Here is a 23,039-nt window from a genome sequence, read left to right on the forward strand (position 1 = left end):
TACTTATAATATCGTAGTTATTATTTTATATACAATAGCGTTAATAATAGTTGTCTAATAAAAAAAAATATTGAACGATTTTTTAAAAATATTCCTAGAAACAGCAATTATAATTATTGTTATATTGTATAATAAGTAATCCGCGATTATTATTTATATTTTAGACATTAAATAATATCACACTATTCATAACTTACATTTTAATATTTATAAAAGAAAAACCACTTTATTAGATAATATGTTATTATATGTTATTATAAGCATGACAATATTATTGTGTATCGTAAATAATATGTTCCTATAGTTTTTACAAATTAAAATGTTACAAAATTGCAAAACTCTTGGTTAAAATAAACTGTTTATAACATAGGAAATAATTTGTTTGTAAAATTTGGATTTCAAACCGTTATAAATAACGTGGTATTCACTGTAAGTTACATACATAGTTTTAATTCATGAATTAAAAAAAAAAGTAGAATCTAGCGTTCATTTGTTTTGTTTTTTAGATTTTTAATTTATAAAAGCAACTTTCAAGTTACTTATCAATAAAAACTGTAGTTAAAACCACAATGTATTTCTTGTACATACAAGTATACAACTATGTGAACTTCGTGAAACCTTAATATAATATGCCTACGTCATAGTGTTACTTTTCCAAGGTAAACTATACACGCCGATGATGTGAATATGTTAGGACCTGTTGGTCAGAAACTGAATCTCAATGAATCGTTCTTTTAATTAGGCCAACTTGACATTGCGTACTTATGAACATATTTTATAAATTGATGTTATTAAAAATTGTTTCGTAAAATAATATAATTGCAATACCTAAGCCTTAACTTGGTATAACACATTTTAGAGTTTTGATAAGTATCTACATTATATTTAATAACATTGCATCATCAAAAATATTAAAAATAAACGTTATACCTAAGTATTTTTTTTAAGAAAGTAGGTTTCTATTCTCTTCCGACCAAAATCCAATCAAATTGCATAGTTTTTTTTTTTTAAATTAATGAGGAACTCTATCGAATGCCTCTTGCAGTAAGCACTATAGAGTATAAACACGTAGATAAATAGAAAGGTACAAAAGGTCATTGTTCTCGTGTATACTGTATAGCTCCGGCCTAAGTCGTAGGTCTTAAAAAGATGCATATACAAAGAGCACCACCGTAATGCACCACCATCCGTCAAAGACGATTCATCAGTATTGTAAAATATAATGTAAAACGTAGACCGTCTGTAGGTTGTTGGGCGGGCTCGGCGAATCGTCGTGTACGTTGTTTGAACCATCATGGTAGACTCATCAGATAGCAGCCAGTCAATCACGATTAAACCATGTTAATAATTGAATGATAATAATTAAATATTATTTAAGATTATGCGAGTGGAATAAGATATATATTGGTTTCACAAATTTTTTTTTAAAGTTTTGTACATTTCAATGAAAATAAAAGTAAATATTTAATAATTAAAGAGTATAATATTTAATATGAGTATACTTACCTATATTTAATTTAATAGATACTTTACATTAATTATTGATTGATTATGAGTTTTTATAATTCGAATGAAAATGTAATTGAAATAAAAACTACTTGAAACGGTATAAATATACGGATAATTACCTATATCGGTCAATTATAGATATTATAGGTATCTATGGATAATTTTAAATGGATATGCGGTCTATTTTAAAATAAAAAGAGATGTATGCACAAAAACGATTGTAGGTAGGCAGATAAAGGCAAATCGACTTTATCACGCAAAATATAAATAATATAAATATTTAATTTACACTCCATACGAAAACGAAAATGCGTTTGATTTCTGCGACCTATTTACGGAATCTCGAGGCGTGCAATATTAATCAATAGCGTGAATCATTAATAAGATAAAATTAATAAATAATATTATTATTATTTTACATACAAAGTTAAAATACTTTGACTATAACGCCCAGTGTATAAACTGTTAAGACGTGTTGTAACAAATGAGTGATCAGTAAAATTATGTAAATCGCTCAGAATTAGCTAATATGTCAGTGTGGATCCGCTCATTCTCGAATGAAATCAAAAAACCTACACGTTTAACGGGAAACCGAAATGTTTCATCAATCCTGATCAATGCGAAAAATCTTTTTCTCCACCAGCGCAATATCAATAACTAATACAATAGTACTTAGTAGTAAATTATAAAAAGAAATTTTGTTTTGCTTGTCTTGAAAATTCATGAAAATGGAGTAGTCTGGTTGTTGCATTGGACCCTTCAGTTATTATAGACAGTTAACTGTTTACCGTACTATACGAAATACCGTATTATCTAGACTTTATCGATGGACAGACTCAATGAGGTGAATACATTAATACGTCATATAATATTACCATGATTTTCGAGTTTTTTTTTTTAATTGTTGACACAAGTAAAAACAATAATAATAATAATAATAATAATAATAATAATAATAATAATAATTGGGCTTTATGTAGTAGGTATACCATAGACATATTATATTAATGTATGAACGGGGCATTCTCCTGATATAGGTTGCCAAATTCCAACACGTTGGAAAGAGATGACCAATATCTCTGCGGCTCTACATAATATAATTGGACCTTAAGTGTATGATGCTATTTTTAACTTATAAAAATATTGTTATCATTGTTTTTGAACTTTTTCTCTCTCTCATTATTAATTGGCTAGGTTATATTAATATATAAATTGTCTAAATTGTATGCAATACTTATCCAACAATATTGGCCCCCTGGACCTATCTCTCTGTTATCGGTCCATTTCTTTATAGATATATCATGTGGCTAGGGGAGGTGGATGATTGTTCTGAGTGGCACTTTTGGACCTTATTAAAATTAGTTAATACTTAATCGATTATTTTTCTTTGTTGAATTTGTTTTTCTTATTTATTATAAAATTAACTGTCAATAATTGGGATAAGTAGGTACCCCTATTTATTATTAGTACAATAAATTGATGACACACGCGTCTGTTAATTGATGTTGTATAAATTCACTTGAAAATTAGTTGTACATTCAACAAGATGTTATATCGAATGCAATATTTACAAGTCTAGTATATGAGTACTTCACAGTGTATTATTGTGAACCTATATTTGGTAACATTATAGTTTAATAAATTAAAATATTAATAATATGCCCGTTACGAAATCGAAATAATCATTTCGTATTAATGAAGAAATCAATTTTAATAATAGACGAATCGGCGTCGGTATCGTTCCTTTACAATAATATTCTCCGCATAATATATAATTGGTATACGAATTCCGAACAGTTTTCTTACTCCCGTCGATTAAACGTACAGTGTATATGAGTTCATTAAATTCGGCCTTGTCTGCATCGTCCCACAATAATATCATTGATCTCTTGACCCCTTTACTCTCAAACTCATCATGTACACCTTGTAATTCACAAAGCATGTATAGTGTATACGTTGAGATTCATCGGGCACCAAATGGTGTATTTAAATTTTAATTCGATATTTTACGTGTCATGACGTATACGAGACTTGTTATAATATGCATTATAAGATGTATAAAAAGTCAGGTACTTTATACACGTTATAATATCTAAATCTAATAAGTAATAACTCTCGATGGTTTTAGCTACATAATAATGATATTATATTGTTATGAATATATGGTAAAGTAAATACTTATTAACCATTATTTTCTGGTAAGCAGCAAACAGCTACACCACATTGATGTAAAATACGAATGTAAACGTACACTAAAATACCTAATAAATAAATAATATAATATCTTAGTGTATAATAGCGATCAATAAAAAAAATTTATTTATTTTTATTATGCCTCGGAATAGAAAATGCTGCAGTTTTATGGTGAATTTTAGTCAAAATATTTTCACAGTTATATTTTGTACAATTGTACAATTATAATAATATGCACATTTATAAGAAATATAAACAATAAACATGAAAACCTTTATTGAATGTCAATATATTATAGTTGACTGTAGAGCTACTCAAATTCCTTAATTATTTTTATATAATAATTTATTATGATACTATAAATACTGTATTATAATATTTATTTGCAATATACATTAATTATTAATAAATATATAATATATAATGCGAACATTTAAATTTTCTTATATAAAATAAGATTGAAAAGTTGGTTTATATTTGATATAGACACATAGTGCAGTCTAAGAAACCTTAAATCTGGGTGTGTCACAAAGTTATATAACTATTAAAGACTAATTCTAGAAACGGTAGATAAATTCGAGAGTGAGTGAAATATTATGTATGCACGTAATATTATAAAACGTGATCTTATTAATTTCACTCACATAATCGACAGTTAAAAATGAATAATCTTATACCGATACTCATAAAATTGTCCAATTCATAATAAAAGGACCTATGTATATTGTAACTGTCTGTAGGTGCCTAATAAATATGAAAATATATATAAATAAAAATAAACATAGGTAGGTAAATAGTATACTACGATTAAAAATACATTATAAATAATTATTTAAAACTAGCTGATCCCGTGCACTTCGTTTCCCGGCGACCAATAATAATTATTATAATAGCTTCAAAACCCATGGCAACCATTTAAAAACAAAAAATTCCATCGGAAATCTCAAAATTCCTGTTTGAGCACCTCCCGGGGTTGGTTCTCTCCCTTTTTAAATTAGCCTATCTTCTGCTCAGAGGTATAATCTATCTATATATATATAAATATCTGATCCCGTTCACTTCGTTGCCCATTAAAATTGCCAACTCTATATGAATAATAATTCTACATATCACTATGGCAACCATTTATATACAAAATATTTTATCGGAAATTTCAAAATAATATATAATTGGTTGCCATGGTAATACAGAGACACACATCGACGAAAATCTCAAAATAATATATAAATGGTTGCCATGGTAACATGGACACACAGACAGACACACTGACATACATTCATTTTTATATAATTGGTTGCCATGGTAATACAGAGACACACATCGACGAAAATCTCAAAATAATATATAATTGGTTGCCATGGTAATACGGAGACACACACCCGACGAAAATTTCAAAATAATATATAAATGGTTGCCATGGTAACATGGACACACAGACAGACACACTGACATACATTCATTTTTATATATATAGATAAGATTACAAATATGAGGCTAAACAATTTTCAACAATTTTTAAATTTAACATTTGTAGAAAAATTATCAAAAACTCAATTTAACATTTACCATTTGTAATTATTACACCTATATATATATATTAGCGGTTTAGCCCAGCGAATTGGCTGCTATCAGTCACGCAATTTCCCTAAGAGTAAGTTACGTTCGATGTTACTAGTTCCCGGATGGGTGACCACACTGGTTCATAGTAGCAAAAGCCTTGTCACACATACACGTGTTGCTTACCAACCAAACAACCTTACCGTACTAACCCTACCAACCGGCATAGTCCATGATCCCTACAAATAGCTAATGACCACAGGTATTGCCGGGTCCAAGTGCAAATAAAAAAAAAAAGTGGGTAAGTGGATGTCGCTCTGCTGTACAGTAGGTTACAAGTGGGTCACTGTAATGGATGGTGTTAAATTTTAATTCAATGATATAATATCATTGTATAAGAAAAACGATTCTGAGCGAAAACGATCAGTCAGCCTATGATATTACTAATCCCACATAGCATTTTATTATTTCCCAACTATGGTATAAATATTTTCAGGAAAATAATATAGTTGTCAAAATATATGAAAAAGTTGCGTAAATAATAAGAAAATATTTTATTTATATTTTTTGGCCAAGAAGTTCACTTTTGAAAAATATTAACAAAACATTTTAATCATATTTTTTTAAAAAATGTTTTTAAGGAAACATTATAAAAATATTGAGTCAACATTTTTGTGCAATATTTTATTATTTTATGAGAATTAAATATTTATACAATATTATTAGTCAAATATTCATTATTCAAGCACTCCAAAATATTATCAAAATATTATCATTTCCCAAATGCTGTGTGGGAAGTATATTTGATGATATTAAGGCAAATAAAGTAATTTATATATAACCCATTTACGTGGAATCTTGTTTTCAATTGTCAATCCTTAGATATAAAAGTTGAACATTTTATAAATTTTTAACTACAAAATAATTATTAAATTTTAAATGTGATAAATTTTGTCAAAAAATTGTGCCTATGTATTTCTAATATTTTTCAACTGCTATTGTAACAATATATCAGGAGCCTTGCATTAAATTTCCACGCTTTTTACCCAACAAATAAAATTTAATTGATATTTATAGAAAAAAAAAAAAATTTAAAACTGACAATGTCCGTAAACAGCTCAAAAAGAGTCAAATTATTTCAAAATTGTATGGTGTATAGAAAATGCTAATATAAACATTCAGTCAAAATGTCATGTACATACGGTCATTTTTTTAAGAGTTGCACCAAAAACCAAAATCGATTTTCTCAAAAACACTTGCGTAAAAATACTCGTTTTTCCTTAATTTTTCTTTTGTTTTTGACGGTGTTTTTTGAATCCTACTGGGAAATTTTTACTTTTGAAAATCTAAGCATTTTTATTGTCCTAAAGGTGATGACAGACAAAAAAAAAAAAAAATTTAATTAAAAAAAACACACATCGTTGTAAAATACATTACATTACATTTCAATACATTCATCGCTCCACTCAGAATCTAAAAATATATATATATACCTATATATGTATATTATTATAATAATTTATTGGTAAATGTTTATTTAAGTAATTAATAATAGTTATTTATAAGTCAAAAACTCATAATATTCGTGTCTTTAATTTATAAAAAAAAAAAATTCAATCTCTTTCATAAAGAAAACCAGAATGATGTTTAAGAACAGAAAATCTTTTGTTCGTTTTCTATTATCAGAACTACCTTATTAATTCTTAAAATGTAGAAACTAATGAGTTCTTTGATATTTAGATATTATCTTTAAAGTGTTTTATATAATAATAATACGAGTTATATTCTATATTAGCCAAAATAATATTTTATTTGATTATTATGATTTGTAGTTGACCATTGAAAGTATAATATTTAATAATACATGTGGTTGACGAAAACAATATCTAATTATTCATATTAGACATTTTTCAAATATTTTTGAAAAGTATGAATTAAACCGATAATCTAGAAAGATCACCCGTGGATTAAAATCCTAGTTAAAAATTACTCAAAAACCGTGGTGGAATCTATCCAGTGGCGCACACTCAAAAATAAATAGGGATAGCATATTGGCTAATATTATATTAATGACTATAGCCTATAATTATTCAATAGTTTATTTTCAATATTTTTATAGTGGTAGTATAATTTTTATGATGTAAATATTTTGGAGCCAGCTAGGGGGTCCACCCAACCACCTACCAAAAAAATCTTTCCAGTGTGAGCCACTAACCATTTTATGAAAAAATATGTACAACATAATACATTATCATAGTATATTAACATATAACAACGTGGAAAATGCATTAGTTATCACTTATGGTGTTCTATAACGATAATATTCTAAATTGGATATCTGAGCATATTATGTCGACTGATTCGACGGTTCTTTAAACGATTAAATGTAGCGCGGAGACCTTCAACGCGTTTATTCGGGTTCCCGAGATTATAATAGGCGGTTAAATTATAGCGAACACACAGCATCTTCATTCATGGTATTATTATTATTATTATTATATAGTTTTATTCTTCTTTTCGTCTATTACGTCGACACTGAGAGGATAAAATGATTGTGTTGCACGTACAGTACCTATCTCAGTGGAGCAACATGTTGGTGCCCATTACCTGAGGGGGAAACCGGATTACCCGGTGACCCCCTTGGGCGCTCACGCCCTCGCGTGTTTGTCCATTCGCGCGGGCGAACTCCGTTGCCCCCCCAGGACAGGGCAAGTCTCGCAATACTCGGCCGTGTGTATATATACCAGCCAGGACCATCCGATAAACCACAGTCACCAACAGTACACACAACGAGTACTACAATAACGGCAGCTCGACAACTCCAATACAAAATGTCCGCCAAAGTAAGTTTAATTTCATATTATTATTGCAGTACAGCGCATGCACACACTGTCATTCGCGGATATAAGCCTTCGTCTTAAAAACAGCGATATAGAATATCAATAAAATTCAACATTCTATCGTAGCGATCATTCTATTTATTGAGAATTTATTCTCCTCGTTATACTTCCACCGACTTAAGTTTTCAAATCGTTTCAACTAGATGCGATGGCGTGTACATCAAATTCGGCTAGGAATAATTTCTATATCCAATAAAAACCCCCTCAATAGTTGCGTTAACCATTCACCACAACCTTTTAAAGTTTTAAAATCACTCGGACGTTAAACGGTTAAATCTACGGAGATTCGTAACGGGTGATCAGCGGTGGGAGGCGGGAACACGCTTGGATCTCGTTAGGATTGATGAGGATTAAAGGGAGTGCGGCGCGGTGGCCGGTCGACGTTGCTCAACACGTGCGATCGTGCGCACACGTAACAATACAACACTTGGGCGCACCGCTATCGACCGGTTTCCATGACTTTTACTCGCAGACCGGCCGACGGACCGCACATAATAATAATAGGTACCGCCGTCGTTGTCACGACTGCTTCTTCGAACAAGGTCGTACACGCAAACGCCGATAAATCCTCCTCCGACCGTCAATAGTATCCTTATACGGACCGCCGCAGCCGGCGGTTAACCCTTTCTCTCTCTCTCACTAATGCACACTCCGTTATCGGTGCAAAAACACTGAACGCCATCCCATACGCGGGTCGGAGTTATGGTGTACATTGACCGTTTACTAATAAACATTTTGAATTTTTGCTTTCAGTTGATCATCTTCGCGGCTTGCGCCGTCGCCACCGCCCTGGCCGTCTACAAGGAACCTTCCTACCCATCTTACCCAGCCGCCCCGGCTTACCCAGCCCCAGCCTACCCGGCCGCCTCAGCTTACCCAGCACCAGCCTACCCATCTGCCCCCGCCTACCCATCTGCCCCAGCCTACCCAGCAGCACCCGCATACCCAGCAGCACCAGCCTACCCAGCTGCACCAGCCTACTCAGCAGCACCGGCCTACAAGCCAGCTTCGTACGCCGCCCCGAAACCCTATGCCCCAGAGCCAGCCTACTCTGCTCCGTCTCCATACAACTTCGACTACAGCGTTCACGACACCTACACCGGTGACATCAAGAGCCAAAACGAATACGCTGACGCCAACGGTTACGTCAAGGGCTCCTACAGCCTGGTCGAACCTGACGGCAGCAAGCGCACCGTGGAATACACCGCCGATGACTACAACGGTTTCAACGCTGAGGTCAAGAAGGAAGGTGGATACCCCGCACCAGCCTACTCTGCACCTGCCCCGGCCTACAAGCCAGCCCCAGCACCATACAAGCCCGCATACTAATAACACCACCGTCCCAATTCACTAAACGTTGCATCTCAAACACCGACATCATCATCGACGACTTCCAAGACTGTTTTAAGTCTCAGTACATTTTCGTAGCTGTATAATACACGATATATTATGCGTGTGTTTCATATATATATATATAATATATTATATTTGTATATTTAATATTGTCATCTGTTTCATCTTGTTTTTTTGTAAATAAACGTCATCCATGTCGTAACAGATAACCAATTGTTCACTATTTTTTATGTTACTATAAATTGTAACAATTTATATATTATACATTTACAATTATAAATTTTACGATGAGAAATTCATTATGACTTTCCATTTTCTACGCCGTAGATTTAGACCAGCAAATGCGTTTTGTTCCTCAAGGCAACCGACCCATATAGCCATACGAGTAGTAAATAGTATATTATATTACACCAGAGTACTAATATGGTTTTGAGTTAAGTCCATGCACAATTAATGATGATCATACATGATTCAAAAAGAAAAAGTATACTTTATAAGTAATTCATTATAGTATTACCTACAATAGTATTGCTTAACTATATGTTTCTCAGGAATAGATCACTTTTTATTAATTTAATTTATAGCACTTAATATAGATCATGATAAACCATCAATAATGTTCTTGTTTTACATTTTAATTGTTAGTATTAATCAAATTATGTTAACCAGAACATTGACATTTTTTTAAATGTATGTAAACTGTGCATGGGTAGGTACATGGTTATATTCTTTATTTTAATATTTTTTTCGACTCTAAGAATTACGTTCCAGGTAGTACTTTAGTGCTTTACACCAAATAAAAATTCAAATCGTATTTTATGTCGTTATATTCATCAACTTATCAAGTTAACGTAATACGTTTTACTATTCATTGTATTTTTGTAAAAAAAAAAAAATAGCAACGTAATGTATGATTTCGTTTCCCATTTTCATAATAAAAAAACATGAACGTTTCGGAGTTCTTAATAATAAAGAAAATACAATACACGTTGTTAAAATTGAAAAAGTACGTAGGTAGGTACGTGCAACCACTGTGTGTATAGTATATATATGTATATATACCATGATAAACAAAATAGTGAAAAGTGAATGTATTTTGTATTTGCTCATACACGAGTTATTAATACAATATATTATGAATATATTATGTATATATAATACAATAATGAACGTTAAACATGTGATGCAGGTAAAACATAACAATACTTAAAAGTAAATGTATATTTATTGATAGCACATACATAAGACTTATGTGTTTTATGATAAAATCATTCTTCACGCATGTCCCGAGTTGTTATGAAAGTTCATACAAAGTAAATCGTTATATATTTATATAATAATGTTTAACATAAATTGTTTACATTGCGTTTGCGATATACATATAATACAGTATTCCAAGTAGTTGGAGGGAAACGATATCGGTGTTAAAATAAATGTGTTTACTTTTGTTTCCCTAAAACAATTTTACAGAAACAAAAATACACATAGCATACCCATATAATATGTACCTACAAATTAAGTTTTTAATTTATTTTGTTTTACTACTGTATAATATAATATATAATATATTATATTATATTATATTATATTACATTTAAACAATTATCACACACACAATGTCTCGTGTATAATTTTAAGAATTTATGTTGGAATTGGGTATCATTTATCTAGCATCAAAATTGCATGCCTTCATTTTGGCATAACAAATAAAAAATGAATTAAAAAATAAGTATAAAGTATTAAAATTAAAATAAGTTGAATATTTGTATACTTTTTTCCATTAAATCTTTAATTTGAGATTATATTTATTATCTCTCCTAAAATCGTTAATCTTAATGTTTTTTAGACATTGATCATTATTATTATATTTTGTATTATTAACATAATATGTACTACCTATCTTAGTTGTTACATCAAGCTGATTTGTATAGAACTTATTTTTTTGACAATATTATTTCCATTTTTTTTTTTGTATGTAAACCGAATTAAATTATATTAAATGATGCTTTCAAATAATTTGAACATAATAATCAAATTTTTATATTTTGTCTAACCAACAACACTGGAAAGTAGTAAAATTGCCTATTTTATTTGCCGTTCGTTCAAAAGGGATTTATAATAATGTATTATACATAATATTATCTAACCAGTAACAACCCTTATAAAATACAAAGTGAGTTTATAAAATGTATAAATGTGACAGACTTAGGGTGAGAGGTAAGAGCCAATCTTTTATATGGATACATCGCATTAGCTTATAACTATTGAATTTAATTTGAACATAAAAATAATAAATTAATTATTGTTTAACCCTTCTTATGATATAATATTATTAACTTATAAAATTAAATTATGATAAATAATGGCGCGGCACATCGGTTGAGAACACTGATCGTCTGAAAATTGATTTCATAACATTTAAAATACATCAATTTAAATTGTTTACGTCCAATGTGAGTAATTGATAACTATTAATCATTGAAATAAATCTAGTAAAAACAGATTATTTTCCACTGTTGAATTTGTTTTTGATTTTTAATTATAATATAACACGTAAAAATTAACTATCGTGATACATTTGACTGTGGTTATACCGGCTACTGCCGATAATGATATGCATTTTTATACACATATTTATCCTTTTTTTATCCTTCAATTATATATTTTTTACACTTTATTTTATATGATACTTATAATCATTACAATATAACGTAACGATTTCACACATTTTTAACTTAACTCTTGTAAATCCATATATTGCATGTTATTATAGTATTATACTATATCAAATGTACATTATAGGTACTTGTTATAATAATAATATTATAATATTATGTAAATACATGTGTATACACTATACATTACGTGACTATTTTTCTAAGGATTAAATTGTATTTAACACATATATTAAGGTTTACACGTATATTATTATAAATTATAATGTGTAATCACTAAATTAAATAAATTCTAAACATGTTCAGTATTATAACGGTTGTAGAAGCGTAAAGTAAGCTTTAATGTCTGTCCCTACAAAGTACAATGGACCAGTGTCTAATACAGGTGTTATGAAGTGAATCTAAAAATTTCCCTCTAAATACGTTGTGTACACGTAGACCAGACACTTTTATAAAAATATATCAGTGTGTTATTTGATTTATCTCTCTCTGATCAAAATGCAACATATAAAATCTGTGTTCAGAAAAACCAACGTTGTGTTGATTGCTTTAGACTTTAGTATTAGAGTAAATCGAACTATTATCAAATTAAATATTAAAAATATTATCTAAGTATGTACGTATGTTTTTTTTTACCATATTTCAAGTTTTGTGCAAATTACAACTAAAAAAATAGATAGGTACAGTTTAAATATGCTCATATTTCGCTTTAAAATTGAAACATCAGGAAAACGCCTACATACGAACACAGATAATTTTCATAACACTTAGTTAAGAGGTAGAAGGTTTGATAATAGCCAATAGGTTAGTTTATTCTAATATTAAAAACTCACTACGTTGGTTCTGCTGAACGTAAATTGTCTATGTTGCACGTGGGTCAGAGAAATAAAACAAATAGGTAGTGCGCTGACATAATTTTTGAATGGCAGTTTTAGTTTCAAATCCAAATTTGATTGCATTGTTGTTATACGTTTTAAAGTAATTAAAAATGATGACTAAAAATACATTTTTTGTCATTGCTAGACTGTAGTATAACTTTATACTTGACTTTTTATTAACAGATAAAAATGATAACGTTGTAAGTTGTTGACAGTGTTCAATATAGGCCCGTTACATTCTAGCTGTGATTCTGTAACGTATTATCGTTGTTTATCAGACATTTTTTTTTCTTTTTCAATCACCCATGACATTGGCCTCACAATTTCTGATTATTTATTACACCTAATTCCTTTCATCATTGTAAGATCATTGTATAATCCGATTTTATAACTTTTTACTGCATTTAAGTCGTTGGAACATAATTTTAACTGCCTGTTAAAAATGATGGTGGTTTTAAATCTATATCTTATAGTATATATGTATAATATGATAGTAATTCCCACTGTAAATATATCGAAATATCAACAAATATCATCTTATTAAGATTAATAAAAATCGTTCATAAAAAAAAATTAGCTCTATTAAAATGTAAATATAATATAATACAATTATCTATAGATAACCATCGCGTTGCAGCCCATTAAAATTTGAAACTTATAGTCACAAAACGCATAAAATCACTAAATTGTAAATCATTATCAACAACAAGCATATCGGGAAAATTATAAATATACTATATAGGAAAGTTTTTACTATTGAAAAGTATGATGTTGTTTTATGTATGATAGTTCCTAAAGGTTTTTTATAGCAAAACAATTTTGTTTAAGCTTGTGTTCATTCAAACATACGTTAAATATGAATGCCTAAGATTTCTTTCCATGAATTATTAATTGTATTATTATAAATGATGTAACAGTAAGACCTGAAAAAAATTATGCTACTTATACGCATTAAAAAAAATTTGAAAATTATATGATTAAGAAAGAATTTAGGAAATATACTAATGGTAGGAAATTTCCAAAATTAATATTTTAAAAAAAGTTATGACGTTCTAAATTAATTTATTTAAAAATATTGTTATTGAAAAAAATTCTAAAAAACAAACTAGTTGACTCAGATAAATATTTTCCCCACCAAAATTGTTATTACAATTAGATTCACAAATTGGCTATTTTAAAGTTTACCAAAAAAAGTTTAAATTAATTTAAAATTTAAAATGTTCAGTATTAATAAATAAAAATATTTTTTTTATATTATACCTACGTGTAGCGCAAGTGACTATAAATTATGTATAAAAATAAAGTTTAAAAGTATTGATTAGAACAAAAGTTATTTCATCCGTCAGGTCTTCCTGTTACTGCCTGTAGGTATAGTAGTAAAATATAGTAGATATACTTTAGTAAAATTAAAAATATTTTTTATCAATCTTTTTAGTTATTACGTGGTGCAGGTCCTAACATCACATTATAAGTTACCCTTTAAAATTGTTGTAGTTATGTAGTAAATATTTAAGTAAGTCATAAATTAAGGAGATATTGATTTAATTATCAACATTTTATGACATAAATTTAACAGTTTTCGGTGTTTGTCTGTGAAGTTCAGACAATATTTTAATAATGACCTAGTTCGATAAGTACCACCTCGTAGAGACGGTCACTCTAACTCTTCGTGGTTTTCGTTTGGATTAATTTCGAACAAAAAAAAATTAAAATACTATGTAGATTATAACATTATCACGCAGTGTTATGCGGAGATATGGCGTAACAACATGCCGGGCTCCTTTTGTCTGAGAGGAAATCGGTCAACCCGGTGACCCCCTTGGGTGCATACGCCCTCGCGTAAATAGCATACCTGTTGTGTCTACAGACGCGTTGACCCACCACGCTTCGGTGGCGAGTGGCGTTTCCCCCCCAAGTTAGGGCAAGCCCGGCAACTGTACAATCGATCGTGAGTATATATACCAGCGTGGACCAACTGATCAACCACAATCATCGACGATCAACACAACTAACCGTGCTGCAGTAACAATCACTAGACAACACACCTACAAAATGTCCGCCAAAGTAAGTGAAAATGTGTATTATTATTACTAACGATCGTCGAAGCTTTACGGTTATACATAATTATCCGCGATGCATTCGGTCCAGTGTTTCCTTAGACTAGTAATCTATGTACAAACACTTCAGTGTCATTCCATGAAAACCGATATTCTCATTGTTACGATCACTCTACTCGCAGCTAACTATTTTGCAAACGATCGTATTACCGTTATTCGATCTAATAAGAAAAACAGCAGAAAGTGTGCGTGCAACTACACCTGTTGCCGGTCAAAATCGCCCGATTTGCGTAATAGCGTGCACACGTAATAACAACACTTGGGCGCACCACGATTGCCGCCGTGCCGACCGGTTTTCATAACTTTTACTTGCCGACGATCGACAGACGCACTCTTCTAACAAGGTCGCACTCTTAAACTCCGATAACATATATCCTCTGGCGATCACCTGTGCAGTCCTTATACGGGCTGCCGATGGTTAACCCTTTCTCTCTCTCTCTTTATCTATCTTTCTCACGCACTCTACGATTTTGGCGCGAAAATACTATGCCATCACATACGCTGGTTGAACGTTTATGGTGAAGATTGACCGATTACTAATAAACGTTTTGAATTTTTGTTTTCAGTTGATCATCTTCGCGGCTTGCGCCGTCGCCACCGCTCTGGCCGTCTACAAGGAACCTTCCTACCCATCTTACCCAGCCGCCCCAGCTTACCCAGCCCCAGCCTACCCAGCCGCCCCAGCTTACTCAGCACCAGCCTACCCATCTGCCCCCGCCTACCCATCTGCCCCAGCCTACCCAGCAGCACCCGCATACCCAGCAGCACCAGCATACCCAGCTGCACCAGCCTACTCAGCAGCACCGGCCTACAAGCCAGCTTCGTACGCCGCCCCGAAACCCTATGCTCCAGAGCCAGCCTACTCCGCCCCGTCACCATACAACTTCGACTACAGCGTGCACGACACCTACACCGGTGACATCAAGAGCCAAAACGAATACGCTGACGCCAACGGTTACGTCAAGGGCTCCTACAGCCTGGTCGAACCTGACGGCAGCAAGCGCACCGTGGAATACACCGCCGATGACTACAACGGTTTCAACGCTGAGGTCAAGAAGGAAGGTGGATACCCCGCACCAGCCTACTCTGCACCTGCCCCGGCCTACAAGCCAGCCCCAGCCCCATACAAGCCCGCGTACTAAGTCAACGTCCCGAATCACTGAACGTTGCAGCACCTGAAACGCCAACATCACCAATGACGACTTCGGAGACTGTTTTAAGTCTTAACACATTTTCGTAACTATATACGCCTACACGCAATCTCATGCGTGTCACGTGTGTATTTTTTATTATGTATACTATTGTCATCAATATCATCTTAGTTTTTTGTAAATAAATATTTTTCATATTTTAACACCAAACATCAAGTGCTTATCGTATTTTTTGAGTAGTGCATACCTATATTATAATAATATGGTATATTATATACGATTGCATACGCATAATATGCTGTATTCGTTTATAATTATATAATATATACCTATGAACTGAGAATATATTGTTCAATTAAGAAAATGCAACGCTTTTTATATAGTTATCATGAAAACATAATTATCAAATATACATTTGCATGACATCAATCAATATCTAGAGCTAAACTTGTAATATATAAGCACAAAGACTATATTATTATGAGATTCATAATATTTCCACGGTATTCTACAACGCTCGTAAATTGTATGTTGAATGCTGTATTTCGAGAGCAAGAAGTACACAATCTGGATATAGTCCTAGTAAAAAATAAAAAAAACAAAATTGTTGACATGATTTGAGAAATAAATTTGTAACCTCCTAATATATTTTTGGTTTATTTGATATCATGAAAAATTAAAAAAATGTATAATTGTGAGTATTTGATTTCTCATCAATAATTTCAACTTTCTCGGTTCTTTCTCGAGCGGAAACATGCACCTTTACTGTTTCGTAATTTCACAATAACATAATGGAACTGATATCATACCACTTATAAATTTCTTTGAATTAGTTTTTTGGTTTTAAATATTTTTTAAATTGTTATTAAATTTGCCTATACCAAACTCCTTTTTTTTCAATTAGGTACATATTATATAACATTTAAATACATACAATTGAATAAAAATTATCTACCTTCCGTAAGCATAGCTTGTGTTGAAGGTAGAGAGTTAACTAGTTTTATAATATAGGTAAATTTACAATTTAATTATAGGTGATTATATACTAATTATGAACAATACAATACAGTAAATTATTGATTAGATTTGAAAAAGTGAAGAGAATTTCCATTTACAGATACAAATAATTATAGACATAAACAACCATTTTATAATTAATGTTTTGGCATTAGAATATTTACAGACAATGTTTTTTTTTTGTAATAATAGGCATAGAATGCCCTTAAAAGGATATATTATGTGGCCTCCTCTTAAAAATAAAATTATACACTTTTCTGTCTTATAATTAAACTATTTCAATGGGGTGTTAACTGGATGAACATAAAACTAATTTTATTCTATGATTAGGTGCAATATTTATAGATTAGGGAAATACAAAAAGAGTTTGAATTAATATATATAAAATCTATATTGTTTGACATATTGTATCATTTTTTTACGTACCTGCAGTTATTCAATTTATAATAACAGCCATTTAAATTATAAAGAATAATCAGTCTTTTTAAGTATTTGAGTAAATGTATTTAAATACTTTTATAGTATTTAGAATACTTTTTGGTTTAAGTATTTGGAAAGTGTTTTAAATTCTGTCTTGGACATATTTGTATTTGAAAATCAAATACTTTTGAAAATTCAAATGAATTATTTGTCAGTAATTGTCATTTTTTTTTTTTTTTGAAAATTATTATGCTATTTTTTTTATAATAATTATTCCTTCATAATTGTTGAGAGCCCCTGTTCCCTATTGCCGATGTCTCATTCGTTCATGAATGTCATTATTACAAAATATAAATATATAATAATATACCGACTTCTGAAACCAAATAGTTGTTATAATCATTATAAAATAATAAAAAACAAATTTTTTTGAGAATGATTTATTTTAATTGCTCTACTGTATATCCATATAATTTATATTTCATTAACAACTGTTTAATTAGGTACTTATTATCAAAGAATTTCATTAATATAACAAGTTTTATTTATTTTCATTTTTCAGTATACAATTGAAAGTGATACAAAAAGTTCTAATTATACCTAGGTGAATGTTTCATGACAATTTTAAATTATTAATTATAACATTAATTTTGCAAACTAACTAGTAGAAAAGTAAAATAAAAAAAAATATTTGAAAAGTATTTAAATACATGGCAAGTATTTACATTTTGTTCTTAAATACTTTTTCTTAAATACTTTTTCTTAAAAGTATTTGAAATGCATTTTAAATAATTTCTGAATGGATGTATTTGTATCTGTTTTTAAATACAATTTTAAAAGTATCTTTTACAAGACTGAGAAATCTTGGTTTGCTTTTTCGATGGATACTTGTGTTTGGCTGTGGCGTGGTTTACCATGCACAATTTTCACATCATCCAACACAGCTCTGATATAACTTTATTTACGAACTCTCGTCCATTGTCGGAATGTAAAATATTTGGCGCACCGAAAATAAGAAATATATTTAATAAGTGATGTGCAACTTCTTCTGCAGTTTTAGATTTTAGAAGTCTTAATTGAATAAATTTGGTTAGGTGCTATTATCTAGAAAACGATTGACAATCGGATTGTCTCATGCGATAACATTACTAACGTCAAACGTCTCCAATGCATATTGTGGCTGGGCGATAACATCTTAATTTTACAAAATAATACAAAAATACCTTTTACATACATTGTGATTCAAGTGTGATCAACATTTACCAAACACTGACTGTAAATGTCAACAATCACCGGTGCATGAACGCATTAAGACGATTTCGTCAACATTTACTACGGTTTTTGGTATAATATGTCAACCTACACCGGTGACTGTCAACATTCGCCTACTGCGGGCATACACCTTAACATATATAATATATTATTATAGTATATTTATTTATTAAATATCACATATTAAATTGTGTTATATATATTTATTTGTATATTATAGTATATTATTTTGAATACTTGATATACATATATACATAATAATGTATACCTAAATGAAATATGAATCTTACACGAATAATATTTTTTAATATGGATTTTTTTTTTGCTTCGTTATTTTTAGCAGTTGTTTGTCAAAACAGAAATGCAAGGACGTTGCGGAGCACCACTTCAACCTAACTATAGCTATAAACAATAACCATTAAAAAAAATATTTTATGAAATATCTTTTAATTTTAGTTCTATTTAGCTTATATTTTATTTGAGTTTTAACTAAAAATACGGCTACAATAGTTGATAGTTTGTAACCCAAAAGATTGTATACAAAATTAATTCCTTAAGAAATATTACCTAATTATTTGTTCGTAAAAATGTTATATACGTGTAAATCGAATGCAACCAATTTATAAGTTTGTTAAAAAATAATCTTCCGATTAAATATTAACTGTACCCTAACTCAACTCATTTATTACCAACTAATGTTCACTGTTAACAGCGCATCCAACACACATAAAATGTTAGTGAAAACCGTTTCCTACGAAAAAGTTTGTGTTCATAATTATCGAAAAAGTCTCGTAGTTGAGGAATCAAATATATACTTGATAAAGATGACAATATTTGTTGTGATATAGTGTAGGTAGTCATTTTTTGTTTTCGATAATATTAATATAAAATAGTTATTTTAATTTAAAAACATTAAAATAGTATATCTTCTAAAAATTATGACTGGTTCTGTAGTAATCATCAAAATAATTAAAACACTACGACATACCAAATTATATTATCTTTTTTATCGTGTATAATGTATTTGGTTTCTTAACTAATAATTATGGCTGAAGATTAAGTGATTATTTTTTGTGTGAAACTGTTTTTCTATGTAACATCGTAGGTAATTACGCAAATACCATCAGATATGATACACTTTTAAGTTACTTTAAATTATTATATAAATATATTATTTAAGATTTAAAAGTGTAATTTTCATCAACATTAAATTAAAATTATCTACATAAAATCCAGGTGTCTAATACCCTCACGAGTATATTAATTATTAGTACTTACCTGTAGTATTTCAATATTCACCAATTATATTATTAATTTATTTTCATTTCCATGAGGCTTATAAAATAATATAATGTATAATATTATAGTACAATAAATTATTTTATTACTCTGATGAAGATCAACCAATATTGTCATATAAAATATATAATCTAATATTATCATGAAAATATAACTGATTTATGTTATATATATTTTAAAAACTATAATAACTAACCATTTTAATTGTACGATCATTTAATTTAATTTTTTTTGCTAAATTGAATTTATATTTTATTTTTTTCGTTGATACTTATGTGTGTTTAGTAAAATCGTGAATAGTTAGTTAATTGTAATTGGTTAAGTTTTGAAAATATAATTTTACATAAAATGCAATGTTGACTTAGTTTTGTCATTATTAGTTTTAATTTATTCGTTCACTTACGTTACTTTTTGTTATTTTTAATTATTGTATAACTTAAAGTGATAAATTTAGATTGTATAGAATTAATTTTATATTATTCTTTACTCAAAAGTATTTTTTAATTGAAAATTTGACACCAACTTTGTATTATTTGTTTTCGATTAAATGTGTTATACGCGTGCAACACTATAATATTGTATTATTGTACACATATTGATCATACTTAAAGTTATTTTTAAGACATACAAACATTGTACTTCCAAATTAAGTATTTTTCAGGATTAAATTAAGTGTGGTATAAGTGTATGACGGAACATGGAATACATATTACATACCCTACATAGCCGGGAAGTATTAAAATTGCCTATTTGATTCGCCGCTATGCAATAACTTGCAATCTTCATGAAATACTATAAAATATTATTATATTATATATTATTTTATATTATTATAAATATTCAATAAAAATGTAAAATGTATTATTCTAACTATTAACTTAAGTAATAAGTATATATGGTTACTATATGGTATATTATGTAAGTCACATAATTCAAATTGTATATCACTTGATTAATAGAAAATAAACGTATTACCTAGAACATTTTCGATGAAAATTGTATCAAAAAATATTTGAAATACTATGATGTAAAATTTCCTTTAAATTTTCACGCATTATACAATTTCCCAATACCAATATACCTGTCATCTCTATACATTTTTACTCCAGTTGAATAATTGTTTAATTATTAATTTTTGTAGTTATTTGTTTGTGCAATATTTGTTTAATAAATATGCTATTAAGAAACACTGTATAATATGTTTTGTACAGGTGTTATATTAACCACTAAAACCAAAATATTAATTTTACTGAAAAATAAAAATACATTTTAGATAAAATAAATCAATCTTTTTATAATATTAAAAACTGAATTAGTTATTTAATTTTTTGGGTTTTTTGTCTAAACACTATGAAAAGTTTGCTTGTATTAATTACCTTTTAACAAAATAGTTAGTAAGTTTTTGAAAAGTATTTTATTGAAGCTAACTACTGATTGTTGACAGAATTTATATAGCAAAAAATTAAAAATATATTTAACGAAATTTATATTATAGTTTATCACTTACCGTTCATATACTATTCGAAATTACATGTTAAATGTTTTAATATTTTATAAGTTTATGAAGTTATAGTTTTTAAGTTAAATTATTATCGTATTTAAGTTCAAATAGAGATATGATTTGTGTGTAAGTATACCTAATTTAAATATTAAGAAAAAAAAATATTTATGCCAAAAATAATTAACAACTGACTTTAAAGATTAAATCATCCACAAAACATGGCAAAACTCCGTTATCGAATTGGAATAAGTCCAAGCTGTTGTTTTCCAATCCAACTATATTGATAACTCAATATTTAACGTTGGCATACCTACCATAATGTGCTATGGAAATAATATTTATCTATACTTTAACACTTGGTTGCGTGTATACGCCAACATTTCTAAATTGTAATGAAATGTTTAATAATATAATCTTGATTAAACATTATTAATAATCTAAATTATATTACATGTAAAATCAAAATACTAATGGCTATTTCTCAAAAACTTGAACATTTAATAGTAGGTACCTACGAACATGACGTTTTTTAACAGTAGTTTTTGCAATGTTCTAGATGTACAATAAGAAAGGGTTTAAAAAATTGTATTTTAAAGATAACAAATGAATTTAATTTTATGTTATATATAAGATTAATTCATCGTCATTTCACAAAAACGATAAAACGCATGAACTTGAAATTTCGAATAGTGGTTCTTTTAATCTGTTTGTCCAAGAAAGGTTTCGAAACGGATGAACCGATTATGACGGAGTTATCAAAGAAATTGTACTATATTGTAATGAAAAATGGAAAACGATAGATAGACAGATAATAAAGACCAGATACCTGGTAGATCAATTTTGCCTCGGGTGGAATCATATAATACTTCTTGCGTTTCAAATAATATGAAAAGTGTTCAAATTTTATATAGGTACCTACGCTTGATTTATAACCATACAAAAATATTATAGGTATTGCATGAAACACGAACGGCTAGATTTAACAGTCTGTCTGTTTGTTTATTTGTTTTATTTTTTTTATAAAAACATTATAATATGGTTTATTGTTCGTTATATAAGGAGGTTGAAAAACATTTTATATTTCAACAAAGCAAAGTGTGTAGTATCTATTTGTAGTATACAAATATCTAATAATCAGCGTAGTTCTAATATTAAACACGATCTGGAATCAGGAATATTATTTGTTAAGGGGATTGG

General features: G+C 29.3%; 3 protein-coding genes across 3 annotated transcripts in view; all 3 read left to right on the top strand.

Moving 5' to 3' along the window:
• LOC107884997 (cuticle protein 19) overlaps positions 1 to 23,039 on the top strand; it is a 242,218-nt gene that overhangs the window by 116,133 nt on the left and 103,046 nt on the right. The gene's annotated exons all lie outside the window — the stretch shown is intronic.
• On the top strand, positions 8,027 to 9,811 carry cp29 (cuticular protein 29). The gene is made up of 2 exons (NM_001134288.1): positions 8,027 to 8,102; positions 8,913 to 9,811. Exons 1-2 carry the CDS (start codon positions 8,091 to 8,093, stop codon positions 9,486 to 9,488), a joined length of 588 nt encoding a protein of 195 aa, NP_001127760.1. The 5' UTR covers positions 8,027 to 8,090; the 3' UTR covers positions 9,489 to 9,811.
• Positions 15,050 to 16,543, top strand: cp28 (cuticular protein 28). The gene is made up of 2 exons (NM_001134289.1): positions 15,050 to 15,129; positions 15,749 to 16,543. The coding sequence occupies exons 1-2, from the start codon at positions 15,118 to 15,120 to the stop codon at positions 16,322 to 16,324; spliced, it is 588 nt and encodes a 195-aa protein (NP_001127761.1). The 5' UTR covers positions 15,050 to 15,117; the 3' UTR covers positions 16,325 to 16,543.

Source organism: Acyrthosiphon pisum, chromosome A1 (assembly GCF_005508785.2).
Source record: "Acyrthosiphon pisum isolate AL4f chromosome A1, pea_aphid_22Mar2018_4r6ur, whole genome shotgun sequence".
In the NCBI taxonomy this organism is placed as follows: Eukaryota; Metazoa; Arthropoda; class Insecta; order Hemiptera; family Aphididae; genus Acyrthosiphon; species Acyrthosiphon pisum.